Source organism: Molossus molossus, unplaced genomic scaffold (genome assembly GCF_014108415.1).
Source record: "Molossus molossus isolate mMolMol1 unplaced genomic scaffold, mMolMol1.p scaffold_m16_p_9, whole genome shotgun sequence".
Lineage (NCBI taxonomy): Eukaryota > Metazoa > Chordata > Mammalia > Chiroptera > Molossidae > Molossus > Molossus molossus.
The window spans coordinates 9,605,686-9,630,115 of record NW_023425403.1 but is presented as its reverse complement, the minus strand read 5'-3'; the positions used below and the strand labels follow the sequence as shown (position 1 = coordinate 9,630,115).

Below are 24,430 nucleotides of genomic sequence, written 5' to 3'. Positions count from 1 at the left end.
CTGGGGAGTGTGCACACCTGGGATCTCCTGGAATCTCCCCGAATGAGGTGGGGCTCCCTTTCCTTCCAAAAGGCTTGGTATAAAAACATCCTGCAGGTTTTGTTTCCAAATCCCTCCCTTGGTCTGCACCTTCCCTGTAGGGGGATTCACACGAACAAACCCCAGCCCGTGCGGTTATTCCCTCCGCGTGTGTCGTACATACAGAGGTGAGAACTGTGGAAAGTGGTTCAAATCCCAAAGGGCAATAAGAAGAAATAACTTCTTGAGATGCGCACAGCTAGCTCGAGTGTGGGGGTGACTAAGGGGAGGTTGTGACAAATACCTTCATTCCCTTGTTTGGACAAGGTACTAGTCAGTGGGTCACAGCAGTGTGCACACACAGGACAGGGACACAGCCACGAGGCATCCACCAAACCACCAGTGATGTTCTTGAGAAGCACAGGGATCAGGGCGGGTTGTGTCCGTGAGCCACTGGAGGACGCTTGTGTCGGGACGACACAGGACCCTCTGCCAATGACTACCGAAACTGGACCCGGGACCCAAACCGAAGAGAGGTTCCAGAGAGCAGAGACAGCCTTCACTCACGCTCTTTTTCTGAGAACACGTAGAAAAGCCGGGAGAAACAAACCCTGTTGAAGACACTGGTGAGCGAGAGTCCGCGTGGGAGACGGGAGCCCACGGTCACAGCCGCCGGGCGCTGCGCGAGGGTCTGCGTGCGGGAGGCGGGAGGTGCGGCCAGTGCGGCCCGGCTGCAGGGCCCTGGGGCTCGAAGCCCGGGGAGACCGTACGTCCAGCCTCAGCGGGCGGGAGGAGCCCGCACGAACCCCTCCGCCGGGACGTCGACTGCGATTGTGAAGAACTTCGCCTTAGAGAAAGGGAGCCCCGGGAACAGACCCACTCTTCAAAAGCCACGCAACTCAGGTTTCAGACGGCGCAAACCCGAATTAAAATTGTATGTTCCTGGCCCAACTTCCTATGAAAGCAAAAATAAATTCTCTCTGAAGGATGACAAGATCGCCCGAAACCTTAAATTATCTTTATACTTTTTCATACATAATATATGGCTCTTAATAAAAAGTGAGCAGCTGTAAAAAGTCAAATATTGACCCCAAATCAAAAGCCTTCTTCAGACCATACTGAAGAATCCAACATACAGGAAATCTAGGTATTATACTAATCAAGACATGGAATTTAAAAGTAACTATGATTATTTTGTTCAAAAAATATATATCAATGTTCAGAATTTGAGCAAGTATAAAAAACAATCAAGTAGAGATTTTAGAACTGAAAAAATTTGCAGTGGAAGGAAGCTGAAATCCATAATAAAAGATAAAAATATCCCCAGCTATTGCCCTGGCCGGTTTGGCTCAGCGGTTAGAGCGTCAGCCCGCAGACTAGAGTCGTAGGTTCGATTCTGGCCAAGGGCACATGTCTCGGCTATGGTTCGTCCCTGGCCCAGGTCAGGTCGTGCGGGAGAAAACCAGTCAATGTGACTCTATCACATCGATGTGTCTCTCTGTCTCCCTCTCTCTCTCCCTCCCTCCCACTCTATCTAATGATAAATGGAAAAGTATTCTCAGATGAGGAATAAAAAATATATATATATCCCCAACTATTTACAAATTAGCCCTGGCTGGTTTGGCTCGGCAGTTAGAGCGTCGGCCTGCTGTCCAGAGAGACCCGGGGTCGGTTCCCGCTAAGGGCACGTGCCTCGGTTGCAGTTTGTCCCCGGCCCTGGTTGGTCGTGCGGGTGGCAGCCACTCGATGTGTCCCTTTCACATCGACGTTTCTCTGTCTCTCTCTCTCTCTCTCCCTCCCACTCTGTCTGAACAAAAAAATGGAAAAATGTCCTTGGGTGAGGATAAAAATTAAATAAAATAAATTTTTAAAAAACCGAGCATTTTAGGCAAAAGCCATGTGCAGAAAGTAATTTAGAGCCTTAAGAGCAGATTAGAAAGTAAAAAAGCCCCAAATTATTTGTAAGTATTTACTAAAGTTGAAGCTATAAATAATTTTTGACACAGCAATTTCGTTCCTAGTTGCATAACAAAAATGTGTACATAGGTGCCCCAAAAGACATGTTTAATAGACATGTATATTAAGGCATAATTTTTAATTACCAGAAACTGGAATAAGCTGTAATATACATCAATAGAAGAGAAAGAATTTATGTATGTACCCCAAAGCAGAATGCTTTACAGCAATAAAAGTTTATGGGGATGAATCTCAAAATGTTGTTGAGCAAACGAAGCCATCAAATGATACACATGGTGGCACCCCAGTTTTACAAAGTTCGAAGCAGGTGAAAAACTAACCTAGTGTTGATGAGGCCAGTGTTTCCTTCAGAGAGAAGGATGATGACCAGGAGGGGATACAATGTGGACTTCTGGGGTCATGGTAACCATCTATTTCATGCTGTAGGCAATGGTCACATGGAGTATTTACTTGGAGAACAGTCTTTATGACTCAAAAAATGAAAGATAAACAAGCTCTGGCCTTAACAGCGGTTTGGGCAAAGAGATTCGGGGTAAAGATCAGGAGACCACCCATGAGGAGGTGTGAGAGACTAGGCGAGTTCTAGAAAGGAAGGAGCTGGTGACAGGAATCTGGGCGTCTTTAAATATCAGGCCGTCTGAGGAATGAGTAACCAGGCTCGATGCGGAAAGACGTATTTCAGCTTGATAAGGGAGAGCAGGCTATCGAGACCCAAGTTTTGATTCAATATACTTAACTGCAAATAAGAAAACCAATGCAACACACTCAGTCTCAACCACAAGGACACTCTCAATCCCGGAACAAGTCTAACAAGTGGAAACACCAGCCATCGGGATGGAACGGACACGGCAGGCGACCACGCACACCCCTGCCCCACCTTCACAGCCCAGGCACTGGTTCAACGTGGAAGCACAAGAAGAAATCTTACCCTTAATCGCGTCGTGGAGATCTCGGCTTTTAAAATATCAGGATCATATTTAGTACTAGATGAAGATCCTGAGAACACTTTCAAAGAGAAAAAAGAAAAACAAAGTTGCATAACTAGTTCTCAGCTCAGAATTTACAAACTCTAAAAACAACCAGAGTCACATGCTTCTGTGGATACTTACTTAATCATCTCTTTATTGTCATTCATCAGACACCTAAATATAAAAAGTAATCTTCAAACCTTCATAATTTTTTTAAAACCAAATAAAGACACATGTCATAAAGACCAGAGTACTTCATTTTCTTCTGCATTTTATAGCAACGTATAAAATCTCAGAGGTCCTTACTGCAGACAGTTATCGGAGTTTTGCATTATCCAGAAACTAAGAATTCCCAGTGGAACTTCTGGGCCCACCATGCTGCTTCTTTAAACAAAGCGAGCCCCAGAAGGTCAGTTTTTAGACGAGGAAGAGCTAAGTCAACTCAGTGGTCAACAGAAACATCATTCTAGCTAATGGTTCCCGTTCCTCCCCACTACAAATTGTGTCAAGTGTAGCAAAAGGGCTAAATTATGCGCCTTGATCGGAAAGGGTAAAAATGGACTCATAAATGGATACAAGGCAATGAGGCAGCGGGAGGGGCAACCGTGAGGGGACTTGGACCTGGGACGGGTCGAGGGGCTTTACTAAGTACCTCCCCACCTCCCTGCCGAGGAAGGAACAGGGCCCCAAATGAAACTCCACAGACACCCAGGTGGCCGTCTGCCATCTCAGTTTGGCCCCCAACTTCACAGTGAAGCCACCTGGACTTACAGCTTGTGTGAGAACTCGACTTGTCCTTGTAGGCATCATTCAGTCGCACGTATTCATCGAGGGCCAGAGCCAGCCTTCGCTCCTTCACGTGGTACAGCTCCTTCTGTGTCCTGAGGGCATCCCGGGCCACGGACAGGTAGTCCTTGAGCATTTTCTCCTGCTCCCCCCTCCATTGTTTCCTTGGGTCTTCGATCTGTGTGGTTTCTGAAAATACACGAGGTGGGTTATCCTTTTAGAATCTAATTATAGTTTTATTGTTATTATTATTGTTGTTGTTGTTTTTAAGCTTTAAAAAAGTAGCTAGCTTTAATTCTTATAGCCTCTATGAAATTTAGTAGTATTTGCAAAGCGACTTCTCCGGGAACTGGATCCAGTTTTTGCTTTATTTTGCCCAGTCTCCTCCCCTTTCAGGTACCTGTCCACACCTGGTTCTCCCTGTGACTGCATCGGGCACACCTGCTGGAGTGAAAGCGTCCGCAGCTGGGATGGTCCTGCCTTCAGAGTTCTCTGGCTCCCCAGGCCCCACAGAGTAAAAGCCCAGCCATCTGTGCCAGCATTCAAGGCCCGCATGACCCGAACCCACGACGTTCCACGGCGCACACCTCCATTCACATGCCGCGCTGCCTCTACATCAGTGGACCAGCCCTGGCCCTGAACGGCGAGGTGTCCACGTCGGTGAGTCAGAAACCCAGAGTGCAGACAGAAACAGTTCATACAGCTACTGCATGTCTGTTGACTCTAATAACACGGGGGCTTATAGTTTGTATTTCCTTCTCTCTGCATTTTTCTAACAATTAATGTTTTTTGTATTTTACAAAAATAATCAGTCCACGGTGGGTTAGAAATTTAAACACAAACCAACAAGAAAGCCGGGTCCCAGGCTGAGGAGAACTCGGGAAGGCGTGGCTCTTGCTTCTGCACACCCAGGTGACACAAGGTGGGGCCCAGGCCATGGTGGGTTTCAAGGCCCCTCAGTGACTGCAGTGAGCAGCCCAGACTGAAGCCAAGCTCTGCCCAGCTGGCACACCGCTCCCCATGGAATGAGTCAAAGCTCAAACTTCCCTTCCTGGCTCATCTCTCCAGTCACTGGTTAAGAGAAGGGGAGCTTTCTTTATACTGCTATGTATTTTGAACACTAATCTTTAAAGATGTAAATATTTCAATGTGTATAAGAAGAATATCTCATGCAATTGTGGGGAGACACATGCTAGAGTTGATGTCTAAAGAAGAGATCGGGAGAGACAGCCCTGGACGGACAGCCCCTCCAGCCAAGAATCTTCAAGGACATCACCTGTGGGGCAGCCACGTGGTGAAATGGAGAACAGGCAGAGACCGGCCAATGAGAGTCTAAACTTCTCCAACTTAAATTCATTATAACTCAGGTCTTTGGCTATCCAAACATGTAATATTTATATTCCCTTCTGATACTTATATATATGACTGCAACCTGATTCAAATACAGAACTCATGCTCTAACAAACAGAACATTATGGTCTTCAAAAAGTGTTCCTAACTGTGGATGATCCCCAGTGATGCTCCCCTCCGAGTATCACACCCTTGAGTCAGGGCTAGACCTCGTGACTTGTTCCTACTGAACAGGCAGAGACTAAGTGATGGGGCACCTCCTGAGACGAAGCCACAAAGGGCTGTGACAGCCATGTCGCTCTCTCCCTCTCCGGCTCTCGGTTTTTGTTTTTTTTTCTCCAACGAAGCGAACTGCCATGTTTTGAGCCCTCCTGTGGAGAGGTCCATGTGGCAAGGAATGGGGGGCCACTGGCCCGCAGCCAAGGAGGAATGGAACCCTGCCAGCGACCACGAGAGCGCTGGGAGCAGACCCTCTCCAGTCACGCGTGGGCCGGCTGCAGCCTGGCCAGCTCCCTGAGCACCGCCGGGAACGTCCCTGAGCCAGAGGACCCAGCTAAGCCCTGCTTGGAGTCATGACCCACAGAAACCATGAGATAGATAATAAACATGTTTTAAGCCACTAAGTTTTGGGGTAATTTGTTATATTGAGATATATAACTAACAAATGAACCAGATAAAGAGATAACAAATTGAAAGCGTGCAGGATATACTTGAACAGTTTATAAGTTATAACAGTTATGCTAAGTTTGTACGTCCAGTTCCCTCTCAAAATTTACTTCCCTACATATTTGGGACAGGTATACTTTCAACAAAATACCTGTCAACAACCAACTCACCCCAAAACATTGATGGGTGCTTCAGTGAAGTGTAATAGTAATAATAATAATAATAATGATGATACTATCAGCATTGGTTTGGGGAGGTCAGCAGAAATGCTCTAGCAGACTGGCTTAACCACTGTGCGGACAGAGATTCAGCAGGACCGGATGCTTCTGTGTCCTTTGTTCTGTTAGTGCGACAGTGGTTCCTTCCACATCCCACTATACTTCCTCATCCCCCAGTCCTCTGAGAGGGACCAACCTGTGGCTTCTCAACATCAGGTTCAAACAGAGAACTCATCTTGTCACCAATGGTGTGCCACAGGAAGGCTCTAAGCAAGAGCATGAAAGGATCTTAATTGTGCCCAGCCAGTGTGGCTGGGTGTGGCTCAGCGGACTGCGCGTCGTCCATGGACTGAGAGGTCCTGGTTCGATTCCTAGTCAGGGCACATGCCCGGATCGTGAGCTCGATTCCCCGTTAGGGGGCGTGCAGGAGGCAGCCGACCCATGCTTCTCTCTCACATCGATGTTTCTATCTCTCTCTCCCTAAAAAAGAAAATCAATGAAAACACTTTTTTTTTTTTTAAAAGAAAGCTCTTAGCTATATTTTAGGAAGATCATCTCCTAAATATTCGAGGTCCTGCTATCAAGAGTTGGTATGGCCCTGGCCGGTTTGGCTCAGTGGTTAGAGAGTCGGCCTGCGGTCCTGAGAGACCCGGGTTCGGTTCCCGCTAAGGGCGCGTACCTCGGTTGCAGTTTGTCCCCGGCCCTGGTCGGTTGTGCGGGTGGCAGCCACTCGATGTGTCCCTTCACGTCGATGTTTCTCTCTCTCTCTCTGTTCCTCTCTCTCCCTCCCACTCTACCTGAACAAAAAATGGAAAAATGTCCTCGGGTGAGGAAAAAAAAAAAGAATTGGTATGATTGATCATACAGGGTTTTTTCATGGCAAATTACACATTAAGTTAAAAAAAAAAAAAGTAGTTTACAAAACTGTATGTATACTATAATCCCACTTAAGGTATAAAATAGATTTAAAATTGTGTGTGTGTATGTGTATCAATATGGAAAAGTCTGGAAGAGTACACAATAACAACAGGTTTAGGATACTTAGTTATCTCTAGGTTGTATAAATATGCGTAACTTTTTTCTTTCTTTTACTTACCTACATTTTCTACTTTTCTCCTATGCACACCTATTACTTTTATAAAATATGTGGGTTTTTTTGTTTGATTTTAATCCTTACCTGAGGACATGCTTAGAGAAAAAAAGAGAGAGAGAGAGAGAGAGAGAGAGAGAGAGAGAGAGAGACACATCAATGTGAGAGGAACATTGATCAGTCATCTTCTGTCTGCGCCCCGACAGGGAATCGAACCCGCAACCCTTTGGTGGACGGGACGTTGTTCAACCAACTGAGCCACTCAGCCAGGCAAAATGTGTTTTTTAAAGGGAAAGAACAGCCCTGGCCGGTTTGGCTCAGCAGTTAGAGCGTCCGCCTGTGGTCCGGAGAGACCCGGGTTCGGTTCCCGCTAAGGGCACGTACCTCGGTTGCAATTTGTCCCCGGTCCTGGTTGGGGTCATGTGGGTGGCAGCCACTCGATGTGTCCTTTTCACATCGATGTTTCCCTCTCTCTCTTCCTCTCTCTCCCTCCCACTCTGTCTGTACAAAAAATGGAAAAATGTCCTCAGGTGAGGATTAAAAAAAAAAATTAAAAAATAAAGGGAAAGAACAAAAGGCACAAGGCGATGAGAGTCTGAACGAGCAGAGTGGGGGTGGAAAAGGGGCTGACGGACCAAATTTGAGGTTATATGATAGAGAGAGAAAAAAAATCACAATTGACAAGATGGTTCTGAATTTTTCAATTCAGTAACCAAGCGGAGTGTAACATTTCAAAAAACCATAAAATCAAAGGGAAAACTGAAGAATTTTGTACCTTCTCGTTATGAAGTTTTGATGGCAAAATAGGGAGCAGTGTCCTACACGGGGCTGTTTGACAAGAGCAGGAGAAGCAGAGCCAGAAATGCGGACAGACGGACGGACGTGCTCCTGAAGATCAAGGACAGCTGCCGGCCTGAGGGCGCACACCTTAGGGAAGGACAGTAGAGGGGCTCAGAAGAACGGGAGGCCACCGAGGAGAGCGACAGCGTGAAGTAAGGAAAAGGACAGGTTCAAGAAGAAAGGCACAGTCTCCTGCATCAACTTGACACCCAGGCAGAAGGATGGATGATGGAGAAGAGCCCCTGAATTCTACGACGACGGGACATCGGTGACTTTTCACACGACTAAGAGCTGTCAATGCGAGGACCACCGGAAGACATGTTACTTGCATATTTTAAGTATGTAAACTTTTCTTTATAAAACACCTTAACAGTTTACCCTCCCAGGATCATGTGAAGGATGAAACAGGACCCACACTCGCTTCCTCTCCTCTGCAAGGAACAGCCCCACGGATACCCTCCACATCTGAGTGGCCATCAAACCTGAACCCGGCTGCTTCAACGTGAGTGCAGAGGAGCTGGTGCAGGGCACACCGCCCAAGCCCCCCCGTGACACCCCAAAACCACGGACAGAAGTCAGAAAACACGAAGAGCAAGACTAAAAATAAGCCAAAAGGCTGTGAAGGAACTCGGCACCCACGGAACACTCATGTGGCATCAGTCCAGCCTCTGCTGTCCATGTTGCCTGCACCTCCTGGCTTTCCCAAACCCCATGCACCCCCTCTTCCTTGCCAGGGGCGGCACAAGAAAGCTCCATGCTCCCCGGAGGAGCCCCAGGAACGAGCCGCAGCCCCACGACAGGCAACGGCAGCCGTCACAGGCTGGTCTTCCCCCCACTGTGTCCTACGACAGGCAGGGGTGGGACGTCCTCAGGGGTGAGGCTACGCGGCTATTAGCCAGAAGGCCAGAAAAGGGGGCTCCGGGCAGCAGAGAGGAGCGGGGCAGAGAGAAGGGAAGTATCTACATTTGTTGCCCATTTTTAAATGTAGTTGTCTTTTCAATGCTGGTTTGCAGGAGTTGTTCACACGTTCTGGGTATGGGCTCCCTGTCAGATACACGTACTATAAATATCCACCCATGACACTGTCTGTATTCAGCAGTATACTCTTTAAGATATGTCGAGCGAAGACCCTCTTCACAAAATCAAGCCCACTCTGTGTACAGGAAGTTCTGGACCAGGCAGAACCAGGCTGTGATGACAGAAGCTGGAGCACTTGGCAGCACTGGTTGGGGGGACGTACCAGGGGCATGAGCAAATTCTGTATCTTAACCAAAATGGCATTTGTCAAAATTCACTGAAATACACACTTAAAATCTGTGCATTTTCTAATATGTAAATGAGACCTCCATTACTAAAGACAAGACAGAAAAATTAGGATATAACTCTGACCTTGCCAAAAAGTTCTTCTAGTTTTAGTAATAATATCAAAACCTTAAAAACACTACTTCATAATCACCATCTGGTTAGTTACCATCCTCCACCATTATCATACCCCCCTCTACACACCCCCACTCAAAGGTGAGGTCCGTCATAAAACACTTAGGGTTTATTATAACTATCACTGTCCAGGTCAAAGCTTTTACTTGTAGATATTTAATGGTATTACAGAGAAATAGCATTAAATGGCCACACATTTTTTATTTCATTTTTTTATTAAAATAACGAGAAAATAATGCTGAAACTATACAATGTGAAGACACAACATATGTGTGGACCAGCTGTTATGAGAAGATAATACCGTCTGCTCTCTAAACTGCTTCGCAGGACTGTCTTTAAGATTAATGAGATGATGGAGCAGACCCTTCTAGCGGGAGAACCACTGGCTGAGGGTACCCGGGCACTCGGGCACAGTGATCCATCCATCAGGCCTCGCACACGTCACTGCCCTACCGCAAAATGGCAGACCTAAAAGTTTATATTCTGATCATTAAGATTTTAAATATTCAGACCGGTGCTTTCTGAAACATAATTTATACTTGAAATACACTTTAATTTCTTCAGAAACACAGAGAAAGCTTCTAGTCTGTGAGTTAAACAATAAAGCTCTTCCTTCCTCCAACTCTGAAGAGTTTACCGCAGCACTGGGTACTCAGGATAAAGAAACCGAGATGCAGTCATTGGCCTCATGGCGCTCACACAATTTAGTGAGAGAAACAAACAAATAGAACATTTAATATGACAAGTGATTTTTAATTTTTTTTTTTTATCCTCACCCAAGGACATTTTTACATTCATCTTCAGACAGAGCAGGAGGGAGAGAGGGAAACATCAGTGTGAGAGACACATTGACTGGCTGCCACCCACACGACCCCAAACAGGGCCGAGGACAAACTGCAACCGAGGCACGTGCCCCCAGCGGGACTTGAACCCGGGACTCTCTGGTCCGCAGGCTGACGCTCTAACCGCTGAGCCAAACCAGCCAGGGCAACAATTGGTCTTTAAACATCCCTAAGTACCCGGAGCTACAGAAATACAGGGACAGGGCACCTATGCCGAATGCGGGCGGGGACTGCAAGGGGGAGGGCTGCAAGGCGGAGGACTGTAAGGGGGAGGGCTGCAAGGGGGAGGGCTGCAAGGAGGAGGGCTGCAAGGCGGAGGGCTGCAAGGGGGAGGGCTGCAAGGAGGAGGGCTGCAAGGCGGAGGGCTGCAAGGGGGAGGGCTGCAAGGGGGAGGGCTGCAAGGAGGAGGGCTGCAAGGCGGAGGGCTGCAAGGGGGAGGCCTGCAAGGTGCAGGGCCTTTGGGAAGTAGCGGGGCCTGAGCAGAAGGAGGTGGCAGCTGGCCAAGAGGGAGGGCCTGGGGGCTGGGCAGGGTGCTTGGGGCTAAAACCAACAAATGCACAGAAAGGCAGAAGGCCAAGGAAGCACAGGGCACAGCTGGAGTGTCCTCTGGTGCAGGGCAGGGCAGGGCAGGGGTGAAAATGCAGGCCAGTGGGGGCAGACTGCAGAGACTTACAGTAAGGAATGAGGTACATGACCTGGAACTCGGGACAAGAAGTCAGAGACAGATTGGTCAGCCATCAGCCTCGAGGAAGTAACCGAAGTCACCATCCAAGATCTGCACGGTGAAAACGGAAGACTGTTCCAGAAGTCCTACTACCTGGTACAGCTGAAGAAGGGACAGGCAAGACCAGGGGCAGCCAGGGATGTAAAAAAATTCCAACGGAGGGTGTCATCACGTCCAAAGGAGCAAAGAGCCGGAGTGACAGGGACTCTGTCGGATCAGAAGACTAGACTCCAGTGCTTTCTGGACTCCCTCATCTGTGGGGCTCAGGTGACCTTGGCAAGAGCAAGTTCATCCCTGTGAAACGAGGGTGCACAATGGCGGAAGGGAAGTCCCCGCAGACGGCCCCGGCACGTCCCCAGGGAAGGAAAGGGACGGCCACAGCACGTCAGGGGCTGGGCTGAAAGTGGTTTTGAGTGGGAGTGAGTGGGAGGAAAGGAGGAAGTGGGGGACATTGTTTTATTTGTCTCTCCTTTGGTAGTTTTGGTTTGGTTTTACATTGAGAGTTTCCAGTGTTTAAAGACTAAGACAAAAGGACCCTAGAGACAGAAATACAGAAATGGTGGAGAAAAGTTTAAAACCAGGGAAGAATAGGAGGAGAGAAGGATGGGATATAAAAGTTATTAAGAGGCATTTGGGGGGGCGTGAGAAGAACACCTCTTCTTCTGAGACAGGAGAGAAAGCCCTGAGGGTGGGCTTAGAACCCGGGAGTCCCTGCGCAGGTGTCGGAGGGACATGAGGACATCGCTTTTCTCACTTCGATGCCATGAGAGCTTGTTTCTGTGGGATCAAGACAGGCAGGTTTGTTCCTGGTTTCCCAAATGTTATTTAAGGGGAAAAAAACCTGAACTTTTATACATACAAAATAAGAATAAAAGTGAGATTTAAATAGTTATCATCTTCAGACATTCCACTGCATTGTTTATGACCTAAAAATGAATTATGATCATTTAAAATGAACTTACTGCCCGGGCCAGTTTGGCTCAGTGGTTAGAGCATCGGCCTGCAGACCAGAGAGTCCCGGGTTTGGTTCCCGCTAAGGTTGCAGTTTGTCCCCGGCCCGGTTGTGTTGTGTGAGTGGCAGCCACTCGACGTGTCTCTCTCACATCAATGTTTCTCTCTCTCTCTTCCTCCCTCTGTCCCTCTCGCTCTATCTGAAGATAAATGCAAAAATATCCTCGGGTGAGGATAAAAAATAATAATAATAAAATAAAAAAATAAAATGAACTTAATTTTAACAAAATCAGTCCCTTGCACCATAATATTAAAACATTTGGTTGTTAAATGTTTTAATAAACATTTAAAGCAATAAACCTAGTATATAAATAATAACACTGTATCATAAAGGGGTTACTATGAAATATAAAGATAAAAGCTCACTGTAAAATGCACAATTATGAATTCTTCATGAAATCTGTAGAACCCTTTAGGGAGAGATTCTATCTCAACAAAAAAGGTCACATGTCTTCTGATCACATGAAAACGCAGCAGGATGAACGTCGACTCAGCACTGTACTTGTGTTGAACTACGATCTGCACAGGGCTGGTTCCCACACTATGGCAGCACGTGGTCACTGAAAAACCAGGGAGCACGGAGCCCCTCTCTGCTCTCCCGTGAGAACCGGGCGCAGCTCTCAGTGACCCCCACGCCGCCTGCCCCCCAAGGCAGATGGCACTCACCCACTGGCTTCTCAGCAGCCCTGGCTCGGGCACCACCCGCCAGCGAGGGCGTCTTACTGTCCTGTCCCACCCTGCCTGTCCCCAGGCGCAGCGCCTCGTTTCGGTGTGAATTGCTGGCGTGCACCCTTCACCCCAACCTGACTTCCACTGGAGCCTCGCGTGGGTTCACCCGCCCGGCCGCGGGCCACGGCCTCGGCCTCTGCGGTCGCAGCACCCCTGGAGCCGGTCCCAGCTGCCCTGGGAAACGCATGTCTGCCCAGCTGAAGACAGACCCTGACGGAACCAGGGCAGGGTATTTTCACAAACTTGATATGTGATGTGAACATACTTTACATAGCTAACATTCTGAGATTTCTAAAAGATCACTGCTATTAATATGGGCTCTTTGTGCCTCTCAAAAAATGTTATCTCATGAGCATCAAATCAAATAATTTTCCATAATGATATTCCTAAAGATACAAAATGGTACTATATTATATAAAATTTTAATGTAAGAATAGACATAAGAGAATTTAAATAATAGAGTATAAATTGATTATGTATTACCACAAAATCTATAAAATTAAAATAATTATTTTTAAGTGCAATAAGCAAAATGAGTATCAGTGAGTGTTACATGCAACCATCTGAACAAACTTTTAAAGGGGTAAATAGCTAAATAGAAATACAAACACATATACACACATACATAAAGAAGTGTAGAGAAATACTTCGAGTCTGTGTTCCAAAAGCTGCTCCTGGCCACGGCGGTCCCCAGGGCAGCCTCGCGTGTCAGGGTGGGACAGATTTAAAAAAAAATTTTTTTTTTTTTTTTTGCGTTTATCTTCAGATAAAGCAGGAGGGAGAGAGGGAGGATGAGAGAGAGAGAAACATCGATGCGAGAGAGACACATCAACTGGTCGTCACCCACCCGACCCCAACCGGGGCGGGAGACAATCGGCAACCAAGGCACGTGCCCTTAGCGGGAACCGAACCCGGGTCTCTCAGGACCACCAGCCGACGCTCTAACCGCTGAGCCACGCCGGCCAGGGCCAGCGTGGGACAGATGTAAAAGCTAGGTGAGTGGGAGGTGTTCCCCTTCCAACCACGAAGGCATCGGCAAACAGAAACCAGACGAGGGTGTAGGGCTTTTCCACAGCTACAGTCCCTCTTCCTGAGCCGGCAGTGAGCCACAGTCCCTCCCTCCACCCCAGAGCCAGGCACACATGCACACGTACACACACGTACACGCATGCACACGTACACACGTGCACACACATGCACACGTACACACGCGCACACACATGCACACGTACACACGCGCGCACACACACGCACGCACACCCGACGCACCACTAGACCAGACTGCGCCAGTGCCCGCCTCCCGCCATGGCACGGACAGAAAGGGAGGAGCCCCACCTGAAGGTGCGTGGTCCTGGGAAGAGGAGGCCTGGCAGGTGTCTAGACCTGCCCTGAGGGGAACACACCCTGCCAGGCAGGCAGGCAGACAGACAGACAGACAGACAGAGGCCTTTCTCTCTCTCTGCCCCCATAGGCCCAACACCACACACACGCCCCAAATTCCACATTGGGCATTTTGGTTAAATGAAGACATTCCCTTGGCAAAATGTTCACTCTTTCATGCAACTCTAGATTTGGGGGGATTACTTTCCTTTTTTTTTTTTATCCTCACCCGAGGGCATTTTTGCCTTTATCTTCAGATAGAGTGGGAGGCGGAGAGAGAGAAACATCGATGTGAGACAGACACATTTACTGGTTGCCACCCACATGACCCCAACCAGGGCTGGGGACAAACCACAACTGAGGCACGTGCCCTTAGCTGGAACCAAACCCGGGACTCTCTGGTCCGCGGGCCAGTGCGCCAACCGCTGAGCCAAACCGGCCAGGGCGGATTACTTTTCTGATAGGGTTGCTGTCACGGGAAAGGAACACTTACTGTTGATGTGATCGATGTAGTAGACACCAATCTGCGGGTCAAACCCGGCTTCCCAGCCCCACGGCAGCTCATCCCCGACACAGTCGGCGAACGACAAGGGCTTCGTTAACCTGCAAGAAACCAGAACAGATGATGCCCGGGCGGGTTCCCATCAAACCGCACGGTCACACGCCAGCACCCCACCCCAAGCTGTGTCCAGGCTACGTTTCCTGGGGTTCCTCACTGTTTCTAGAGTCTGCACCTACTGTGTTGAAATATTAAAGACAAAAAAAAAAAAAGAGGAGAAAATACAGAGATGAGTATCCAAAAAGGTAGCAATAAGTCATCATATACCCTTTTGAACGTTCACAGCTGGAGACTGGGAGATAAAATGTTACGACAAATCAGCGAGGCCATCTTAAACAGGGAGCACACCAGGCTGAGCGGGAAGAGGGCTGGGATCGAGCTCCGTCTAGCTCCACAGTTCAACAGACACCCCATCAGAAAGAAAACTCTATCCCTGGTTTGAAGGCTGGCTTCAGGGAAATCACCCCAGCAGCACCTCTAAGACAAGATGCACACCAGGCCACACTAACCTCGGCTCTTACATGAATTACCGAACACTCAGTGGTGACGTCCACTGTGAGTTCTTCTTGAGAAGAGATACAAACATCTTTTTTTTATAAGTATCTTGCACATGATAGTCACTCAACAAGATTTTAATGGAACCAAACACATACAGTATTTATACATCAATGTGATCTCACCTGTTGAAACTACCTAATAGTTTCTCTTTAAGTTTTAAAACTAATAGGGAAACTACAGTTTCCTAACAGAGGGCAGATTTCAGACTTAATGATGGGTGCATTCCTGTCTCGCTTCCTTGATTTTGGCCTCTGAGATTTCCCTGGGCTGTCGGACAGTGAACACTGCGGATTCGTGAGGCCCTGTTGCAGAATGGCCAACAGCAGCGAACATATCTTCTAATTTAACGGGCAGGCACCCAGCACGGTTCCTACATACAAGTGACCTGGAATCCCTTCAGCTACGCGAATCAGCACCCACTGTCTCATGGTTCCACTGCAATGCAGGGCACCCCCAGAATCGCATCATCCATCAGTCACCCTCAGAAAGCTGGCAGAACAAGGAATGAGGGAAACCCTTTCTTCCCAGACCTCACCGCCGCAGCCCTCCTCCAAGGACACAGACGCCAACGGGTGAAAGGCAGGGAGGGTCCCCCTCCGTCTCCCCTCAGAGGTCTGTCATGATGATGGCTCCGAGCTGTGCCCTCAGAGCCAGGCCAGCCACACAAGCAGCCTCCTCATGACACCACCTCCCCGAGCACCTCTCTCAACCTCAGCTTCCTTCTCTAAGTGGTGATCACACCCCGTCCTCCCCTACACTTGGACTGCCTCCCAAGACGAACAGGAGGACAAAAGGGGGTTCCTTTAGAGCAGGGTCTGGGATGTGGTAAGCAGGCACGTGGACTGCCTCCTGTACTCTCCAGTGGCACCGGCTCCAAGTATATTCTCACAACCAGCAGCATCAATATCTAGGGACGGGTTAGCAATAACAACACGTCCGGGACACAACAGAAGGCCTGCAGAATCGGGGGCTCTAGGGCCCAGCCAGGAATGTTTAACCTGCCTCTCCAGGTAATCCTGGGCATCTGGGAACCACTGGCTCAGCGGCTCAGAGCTTGCAGCCTGGCATCGGAGTGACCTGGGTCAAGCCTGTTCTGCCACTTACTTGTCGCAGGACCCCGGTCAGGTCTGTAACCTCGAAAGCCCCTGTTTCCCAATCTATTTCCTAAAACTGGGGGAGGGGGTTTAAATGAGAACCAAACAGTGTAATGCCTGACAAACGATAAGCTTCAATATATACTAGACAAGTGAAAACCTCAGACACGTTGAGCACTGTGCTCACACAAGGCAACTTGACATCGCTACTTGGTAAACCTGGAGTCAATTTGAACTCAATCTGAGTCAAAAAAAAAAAAGAGCTTTTAGTATTGTGCTCAAATTCCACGTTCTATAAACTGCCCAGGAAACTTGAGTTTTCTCTTGACAAAGGAATTCGACACTGTATCCGAAACCCCACACCGTCGGCAGTGGCCTCGTCTCCACACCGTCCACAAGACCGAGCTGCGACCACCTCCATAAAGCTGGTTAGATCACGTTCCTGGGCCAGGATGCTTCCCGTGTTATTCTGGTTGAGGATTCCTTCCTAACTCCTTCAGCAAGCTGTCTAAAAGGTACATGCCTCCTAAAAGAAGGGCAAAGAGGACACGGAGATGGTGAGTGTTAGGTTAAATCCCAGTACCAAATGGATAGGACGCGAACGTATTTAATATTCCTGGCGCCAGAAGTCACAAAAGCTTCGGGACATCTATAATTACAAGTTATGGAAACGTGATCATACTTGGAAAGAACCCAGTTTTTCCCATTAATTGTTCAGCAGTAATAAGCATTTTTTTACCTGTCACTGTTCTAGGACTAGAATTACATCTCTAAGATACATGTAATTGCGAACTCAGTTAAAAAATTCAGTCATTTCCGTTCCTGGGAAGTTTCACATAAAACTTTCTTCACGGTGTCACTTCCAAAATCATCTTAATACTTTTTCTGCATCTGGATAAATACGTATCTTTTCTCCACACTCTTATCATTTTTTTGTTGCTGTTGTTCAGATAGAGGGGGAGGGAGAGAGAGGAAGGGAGAGAGAGAAACATCGACGTGAAAGGGACACATCGAGTGGCTGCCACCCACACAACCGAACTGGGGCCAGGGACAAACTGCAACCGAGGTACGTGCCCTTAGTGGAAATCGAACCCGGGTCTCTCTGGACCACAGGCCGATGCTCTAACCGCTGAGCCAAACCGGCCAGGGCTCCACACTCTATCATGAAGTAAATCTACTAAATAAAAATTTATAAATGTCAGTGTTTTAGGATTTAATTCTTATCCAAATTACAAGATATAAATAGCGTAACACTCTCAGGTACCAAACAACATCCAGCTATCCCAATAAGGGAACATATTACTATGATATACTAAGAAGAAACACAAAACAAAAAGAAATAACAGATGTATTCCAAAATGAAAAACACTATGAATGAGAACAAACACAGCAAACAGAGTGAGCAGAGTTAGCTTCTCAGCTTCCTCTTGTTTTGCACAGAGGATCTCTGAAGTACTCCATCTTCCTTTGATGTAAAGGTAGTAACAATGGATGGAGTTTGTTTTTACTGGTTTCCCACAAAGCAGCGACATCCTGCAAAAAGCCTAAAGTGAACAAGGGTCTTTCAGCAAAATTCCAGAGATGACTATTTGTTTAAAAGAGTCTTCTTGGGCACCGTGACTGATGCAAAGAAAATGGTAATTTACTGCAACACTTTGCCAAAGTTTACGCATAAAATTGTAACTTTTTGTGGCATTTCCTCTCCTTCTGGGCATTGTATCATTCTTTTACACAGTCTGTCATTTGGTATTATCGTCACGTCAGGGACAGGAGACGCCACGTGTGCACACGTTCACTCTTCATCACGCAGGATGGCGAATACTCTGTGTGGGCCACACAAACCCAGGGAAGCTGCGTTTGCACTAACTGCACTACACGGAAGAGCACCTGCCATAGTCAGGTTAATAAGCTCTTGCCACAGTCCAGCCCTCCCGGCGGTGTGGTGAGCATGCGTGTGAAAAGTCCGGTCAGTTCCTTTCACTCGGGAGCATCTTGCTGTCGCCGTTCGGCCAGTCAGCTCCGAGTACGGTCCTGTCTGATCACTACAGAACTGCCCACGTGAACCCACTCAATTGTTCCGAGAGAACAGGGGAGACAGAAGGATGGGGTTCGCCGTCCGAATTGTCTACAGGAGGGGAAAACACCAAAAATCTCTCTGTAGTTCTGAAAGAACTTAATCTTAATTTATAAGGATGTCGTTTAATCCCCTCAAGACGACTTCTGTCTGTTTCTGCCACTGTTGTAGCCAGGAAAACCAGCCCCGCAAAGGAGCAAAACGGGGAGAAGAGAGAGAGAGAGAGGTACAGTCTTTGAGAGAAATTATATAGACCAAGTACCAAGGTTAGTTCTGTGTCTTGGAGGAAATAAAGTCTTTCAAAGGAATCATTGCCCGGTCGGTGTGGCTCAGTGGTGGAGCGTTGACCCTGCAGCAGGGGGTCAGCGGTTTGATTTCCGGTCAGGGCACATGCCCAGGTTGTGGGCCCGATCCCCAGTGAGGGGCGTGCAGGAGGCGGCCAGTGGATGTTCTCTCTCATCGATGTTTCTCTCTGTCCTTCTCCCTTCCTCCCTCTCTCTAATATCAATAAAGAAAAAATATTCTTTGAAAAAAGGAATCGCATTAGGTAGAAGTGCAGTTAGGAAAACCCCTGCCTGGTGCAGTGATGCAGAGGAGGCTGCTCCCCAAGGCTTAAAGGACTCATGTCCGTAGCTGTAAGTCTCATCGCCGACCATCGGAGCAGACTGGTTTCCTCAGATTCAGTGTCTGTCATCCTCGCTGGCCTGGGTCTGGTCTTCCTGTGCCTTCACCCCGTCCACGTGATGGGCTGTCAGGTGCCTGGGCACAATGATCTTGTTTCCCGGCCAAACGCCCCACCCCTCTCCCCATCCCGCAGGTCCTCCCCACTCAGACACCCGCAGCCCTGCCCTTCTTCCCACCCGTGTCCCCGCCCTGCAGTCCACTCCTCTCCCCATCCCGCAGGTCCTCCCCACTCAGACACCCGCAGCCCTGCCCTTCTTCCCACCCGTGTCCCCGCCCTGCAGTCCACTCCTCTCCCCATCCCGCAGGTCCTCCCCACTCAGACACCCGCAGCCCTGCCCTTCTTCCCACCTGTGTCCCCGCCCTGCAGTCCACTCCTCTCCCCATCCCGCAGGTCCACCCCACTCAGACACCCGCAGTCCTGCCCTTCTTCCCATGTCCCTGCCCTGCAATCCACTCCTCTCCCCTCCCGCAGGTCCACCCCACTCAGACACCCGCAGCCCTGCCCTTCTTCCCACCCGTGTCCAGCCCTGCAGTCCACTCCTCTCCCCATCCCGCAGGTCCCTCCCCACTCAGACACCCGCAGTCCTGCCCTTCTTCCCACCCGTGTCCCACCCTGCAGTCCACCCCTCTCCCCCTCCCGCAGGTCCCTCCCCACTCAGACACCCGCAGTCCTGCCCTTCTTCCCACCCGTGTCCCGCCCTGCAGTCCACCCCTCTCCCCATCCCGCAGGTCCTCCCCACTCAGACACCCGCAGCCCTGCCCTTCTTCCCACCCGTGTCCCGCCCTGCAGTCCACCCCTCTCCCCATCCCGCAGGTCCTCCCCACTCAGACACCCGCAGCCCTGCCCTTCTTCCCACCTGTGTCCCCGCCCTGCAGTCCACTCCTCTCCCCATCCCGCAGGTCCACCCCACTCAGACACCCGCAGTCCTGCCCTTCTTCCCATGTCCCTGCCCTGCAATCCACTCCTCTCCCCTCCCGCAGGTCCACCCCACTCAGACACCCGCAGCCCTGCCCTTCTTCCCACCCGTGTCCAGCCCTGCAGTCCACTCCTCTCCCCATCCCGCAGGTCCCTCCCCACTCAGACACCCGCAGTCCTGCCCTTCTTCCCACCCGTGTCCCGCCCTGCAGTCCACCCCTCTCCCCCTCCCGCAGGTCCCTCCCCACTCAGACACCCGCAGTCCTGCCCTTCTTCCCACCCGTGTCCCGCCCTGCAGTCCACCCCTCTCCCCATCCCGCAGGTCCCTCCCCACTCAGATCGACTTGGTCCCTGACCCTGAAAGTCCTTCCTCCGATCGTCTGGCTTCTCAGCTCATTCATCCCTAAGCGTTCCCTCATTCCAACCCGGACGTTCTACACCTGGAGGACTTCAGATGACCTCCCTGATGCCACCCACCTGAAATCTACGGTTACTCACGAACACTCTTCTGAGAGGCAGCTCTGTGGGCGATTCGCTCCGGGAAAGCACCTCGCTTGTGCTGCTACTGATACGAGGCCACAGACACATCGCGGGCAACAACGTCAATGCTCACACTATTCTGTTGTAAAACGTCCATTTCACATACAGTCACTATACTAGTAATATAAAACGTTGACCAAGTGTGACCACGCAGCTTCGACACATATAAACGTGTGAGCGGAACCCTCATACAACTCTGCGAAGTGGATACCATTATCGTGAGTATCTGAATGGCCCTGCAGGGAGAGAAGCTTACTCATCACCAAGTAAACATGTGATTAAGCAGCCCACACCTCTCTCTAGTGAACATCGGTAGTTTACTGTCACTGCTGTTACCGAACGCAGGGTTCCACTACCGACGACACTGCTCGGATTTGACCGCCCACTGTTTCTGGAAGACGTGGCTCGAGGGGGGCTCCTTTGACGAGTTCTTAGGGTGAAGACAGGGGCTGCACGCTGTGTCCACGGCCTCCGCCCTCCCAACCTTCACAACACGGCTCAGGACAGCGTGAAGGCCAGTCACACACCATGGGAAGAATACATATCAAAGACATGCAACTCTGAAATTCTTTAGAGATGTCACCAAAGATCAAAAGTAGCTTTTAAGAACTATTTCTCTTTTGGGCATGATTTGTAGACTGAGGAGCAACTTCTAAATAAAACTATATGATTTAGCCCTGGCCGGTTTGGCTCAGCGGTTGGAGTGTCGGCCTGCGGTCCAGAGAGACCCGGGTTCGGTTCCCGCTAAGGGCATGTACCTCGGTTGCGGTTTTTCCCCGGCCCTGGTTGGTCGTGCGGGTGGCAGCCACTCGATGTGTCCCTTTCACATCGATGTTTCCCTCTCTCTCTCTTCCTCTCTCTCCCTCCCACTCTGTCTGTACAAAAAATGGAAAAATGTCCTCGGATGAGGATTAAAAAAAAACTATATGATTTATACATAGGATTCTTAAACAGGAGGCTATAAAATGATTCAACTTAATTGTGTATATTATCTGACTATTTTAGTAAAAAAATAAAAATAATAAGTTGGTGCTCGTAAGGCCAAAGGGGTGGATTACCTCGGCCCAGCTCTGTAACGTGGGACTGGCCCGAGAGCGGAGCTTCAGAGTCGTGGTGTCAGACCTCAGCGTACACCCAGCTCGCCCGAAAGGCTCGGACACGGGTGGCTGGGCCTACCTGGGAGCCACGAACGTGCAGCTCTAACAAGTTCTCAAATGGATGCTCAGCTGGCCCCCAGGCCACGCTGAGACCCACTGGTTACAAGGCACAGTCTACAACCTGCCCGGTGATGGAGAAAGGGGAAACACACTCCATTTAAACAGAAAACTGCAGGCAAACGCCTGTGCTCCACACCGTCTCCATCATGAAAACTATGAACCATCTAGACAAAACCAAGGGCTGAATAGTTCTCAGATCTGGGCAGCTTCATTTCATTTTAAGTAAACATTTTTTCCCCGCAAGGGACATTTAAATAATTTTAAGCCTGGCCAGTGTGGCTCAGTGGCTGAGCATCGACCCATGCACTAAGAGGTCGGCAGTTCGATTCCCGGTCAGGGCACGTACCCAGGTTGTGGGCCCGATCCCCAGTGGGGGGCATGCAGGAGGTGGCCAATCGATGTTCTCTCTCATCGATGTTTCTATCTCTCTCTCTCCCTCTCCCTTCCTTTCTCTCTAAAATCAATACAGGGAAAACAAAAATTTTTTAAAATAATTTTAAAGTAAGTTCTTCAAATACAAGGCTTTCTTTTTCTTTCATTTTCTCACATATTTATGAAATAGTAACAAGTATCCAATATCATTAGTCACCAGGGAAACCCTAATTAAAACCACAATGAAGTACCCGTTCCCACTGGAGGCTATACTTAAAAAACAACCACATAAACTAGCCAGCGTTGATGTGGATGTGGAAAGATGGGAACCCTGTGTGCGGTGAGAATGTAAAACGGCGCAACTTCTGTAGAAAACACTTCGGCAGTGCCTCAACCAGCCAAATACAGCTGCCGTGCGACCCCACGATGCCACTCCTCCACATGTACCCAGAAGATCTGAAATAGTACCCAAACAAGTACACATTCGCACATGTCCACAGCAGCAGTTTTCACGACCGCCAAAAGGTAGCAGCAGCTCACATTTTTGTCAGTGGATGAACGAATAAGCTAAGTTTGGTATATACGTGCGATGGAACATTACGTAACCATAAAAAGAAATGAAGGATGTGTACCTGCCACAATGTGGACAACTCTCCAAATCACACCAATGAAAGATGCCAGACACGAAGGGTCCCATGTACACGTGGTATGACGTATGACTCCATGTACATGAAATACCCAGACTAGCTGGATCCATGAAGACAGAAGTAAATCAGTGGTTGCCAGGGGTAGAGAGGCAGGAAATGCAGAGAGACTACTTATTGGGCATTTTGAATGAAGGAAATGTCTTGGAACTAGCTAGACAGACAGAGGTGGTGGTTGCTTTGTGAATATACTGTGTCACTTTAAAGTCATTAATTTTGTGTTATGTGAATTTCACCTCAATAAACTTTTTTTTATAGTCATGTTAGGACAATGCTAACACTCCAAGTAAATAAAGTATTTCCACAGGAGGAAGCAAAAGAAAATAAAAATTATGGGAAAACAATCAACTTAGCTAAAATAAAAAGAAATGCCAAATAAAACAATAATCAGGCTTAATTTTAAGCCTACTCAACTGTCAAGCTTTGTTTTGTTTTGTCCTAATAATGATGAAACTTAGTTCTGGTAAGGATGTGAGTAATCAGATACTTTCATTTATTGCTGGTGATTTTGTAACTCGATACAATCCTTTTAAGAAACAATTTGGCATTATTAAAAAACCATTCAAATAGATTCTAGTTCAACTGGGAATGCTATTCTTATACAGTGTTCCTGAATCCTGTCCCACCTGACACCCACAGACTCAGCAGCCACCGGAGGCACCTTACCACACCTGTCTGTCCCACCAGCCTGTGCGCCTCTCCAGGGCAGGGCCCCGCCCTGCTGCTTCTCCAGCACAAAGCCTGCCTCCTGCACAGTCGGCATGTAATCAGTGTTGGCGGAATGGGTGCACATTAGAAAGGAAGACAGCAATGAAACAATTCTCCTGAGGAAGGACTGTCATTTATTTACTTTTATTTTCTATTTACATACATGATAGACGCACTTACTAACAACATGAAGGTTGATGTAAAGATGATAGTTGATAAATGTGTTTCCCGACAATGGGACAAGATAGGAGAACAATCTTTCAAGACTGCATCAAAATATCTGGTCCTATAATATTTTAGTTTATTACAATCACATTTAGGTGTCATAAATGAATAGCTAAATGAAAAACAGAGTCTTAGTTACAAAGAGGTAAAAGAGTTTTCTCAGGTGTTTCAATAATTCAGCAAGTTATTTTTTTTATCCTCACCCAAAAACATTTTTGTGTTTATCTTCAGATAGAGTGGGAGGGAGAGAGGGGCAAAGTGAGAGAGAGAAGCATCGATGTGAGAGAGACACATGGACTGGCTGCCACCCACATGACCCCATCCGAAGCCGGGGACAAAGTGCAGCCCAGGTACGTGCCCCTAGTGGGAACCGAACCCGGGACTCTTCACTGGCTGCCACTCTAACCGCTGAGCCAAACCGGCCAGGGCGCAAGTTGTCATTTTTTTAAACAGTGTTTTACCCTACGGAAGAAAACAGTGATCTGCAAACATTTTAACGTGAACCTCTTCTCTCTCCTAAGTGCCAAGAAATGTTTGCTTGTTGGATTATTTGGTTTTGTCAGATAGTTTGAGAATGTAAGTGGCTATGCCAGCAAAGAAGGTAGGAATGTTTGAGAGAGGAAGAGGGCTTAAAAGATTATTGTCTAAATAAATAAACAGAAATCCACCAAGACTGTCTCGTTCTCCTACTTGGGAGTTCAAACAACCCACAACCATCACGGATTTCAGCTCAGACAATAGCC

At 48.5% G+C, this 24,430-nt stretch overlaps 1 protein-coding gene across 2 annotated transcripts in view; it reads right to left on the bottom strand.

The window, feature by feature from the left end:
• Window positions 1–24,430, bottom strand: part of WWC2 (WW and C2 domain containing 2) — a 174,584-nt gene that overhangs the window by 78,228 nt on the left and 71,926 nt on the right. For both annotated transcript variants that reach the window (XM_036250517.1, XM_036250518.1), the window contains exons 2-4: window positions 14,530–14,639; window positions 3,735–3,938; window positions 2,924–3,000 (exon numbers count right to left, since the gene is read on the bottom strand). In XM_036250517.1, coding sequence (XP_036106410.1) covers window positions 2,924–3,000; window positions 3,735–3,938; window positions 14,530–14,639 — 391 coding nt within the window. The remainder of the gene's footprint in view (window positions 1–2,923; window positions 3,001–3,734; window positions 3,939–14,529; window positions 14,640–24,430) is intronic.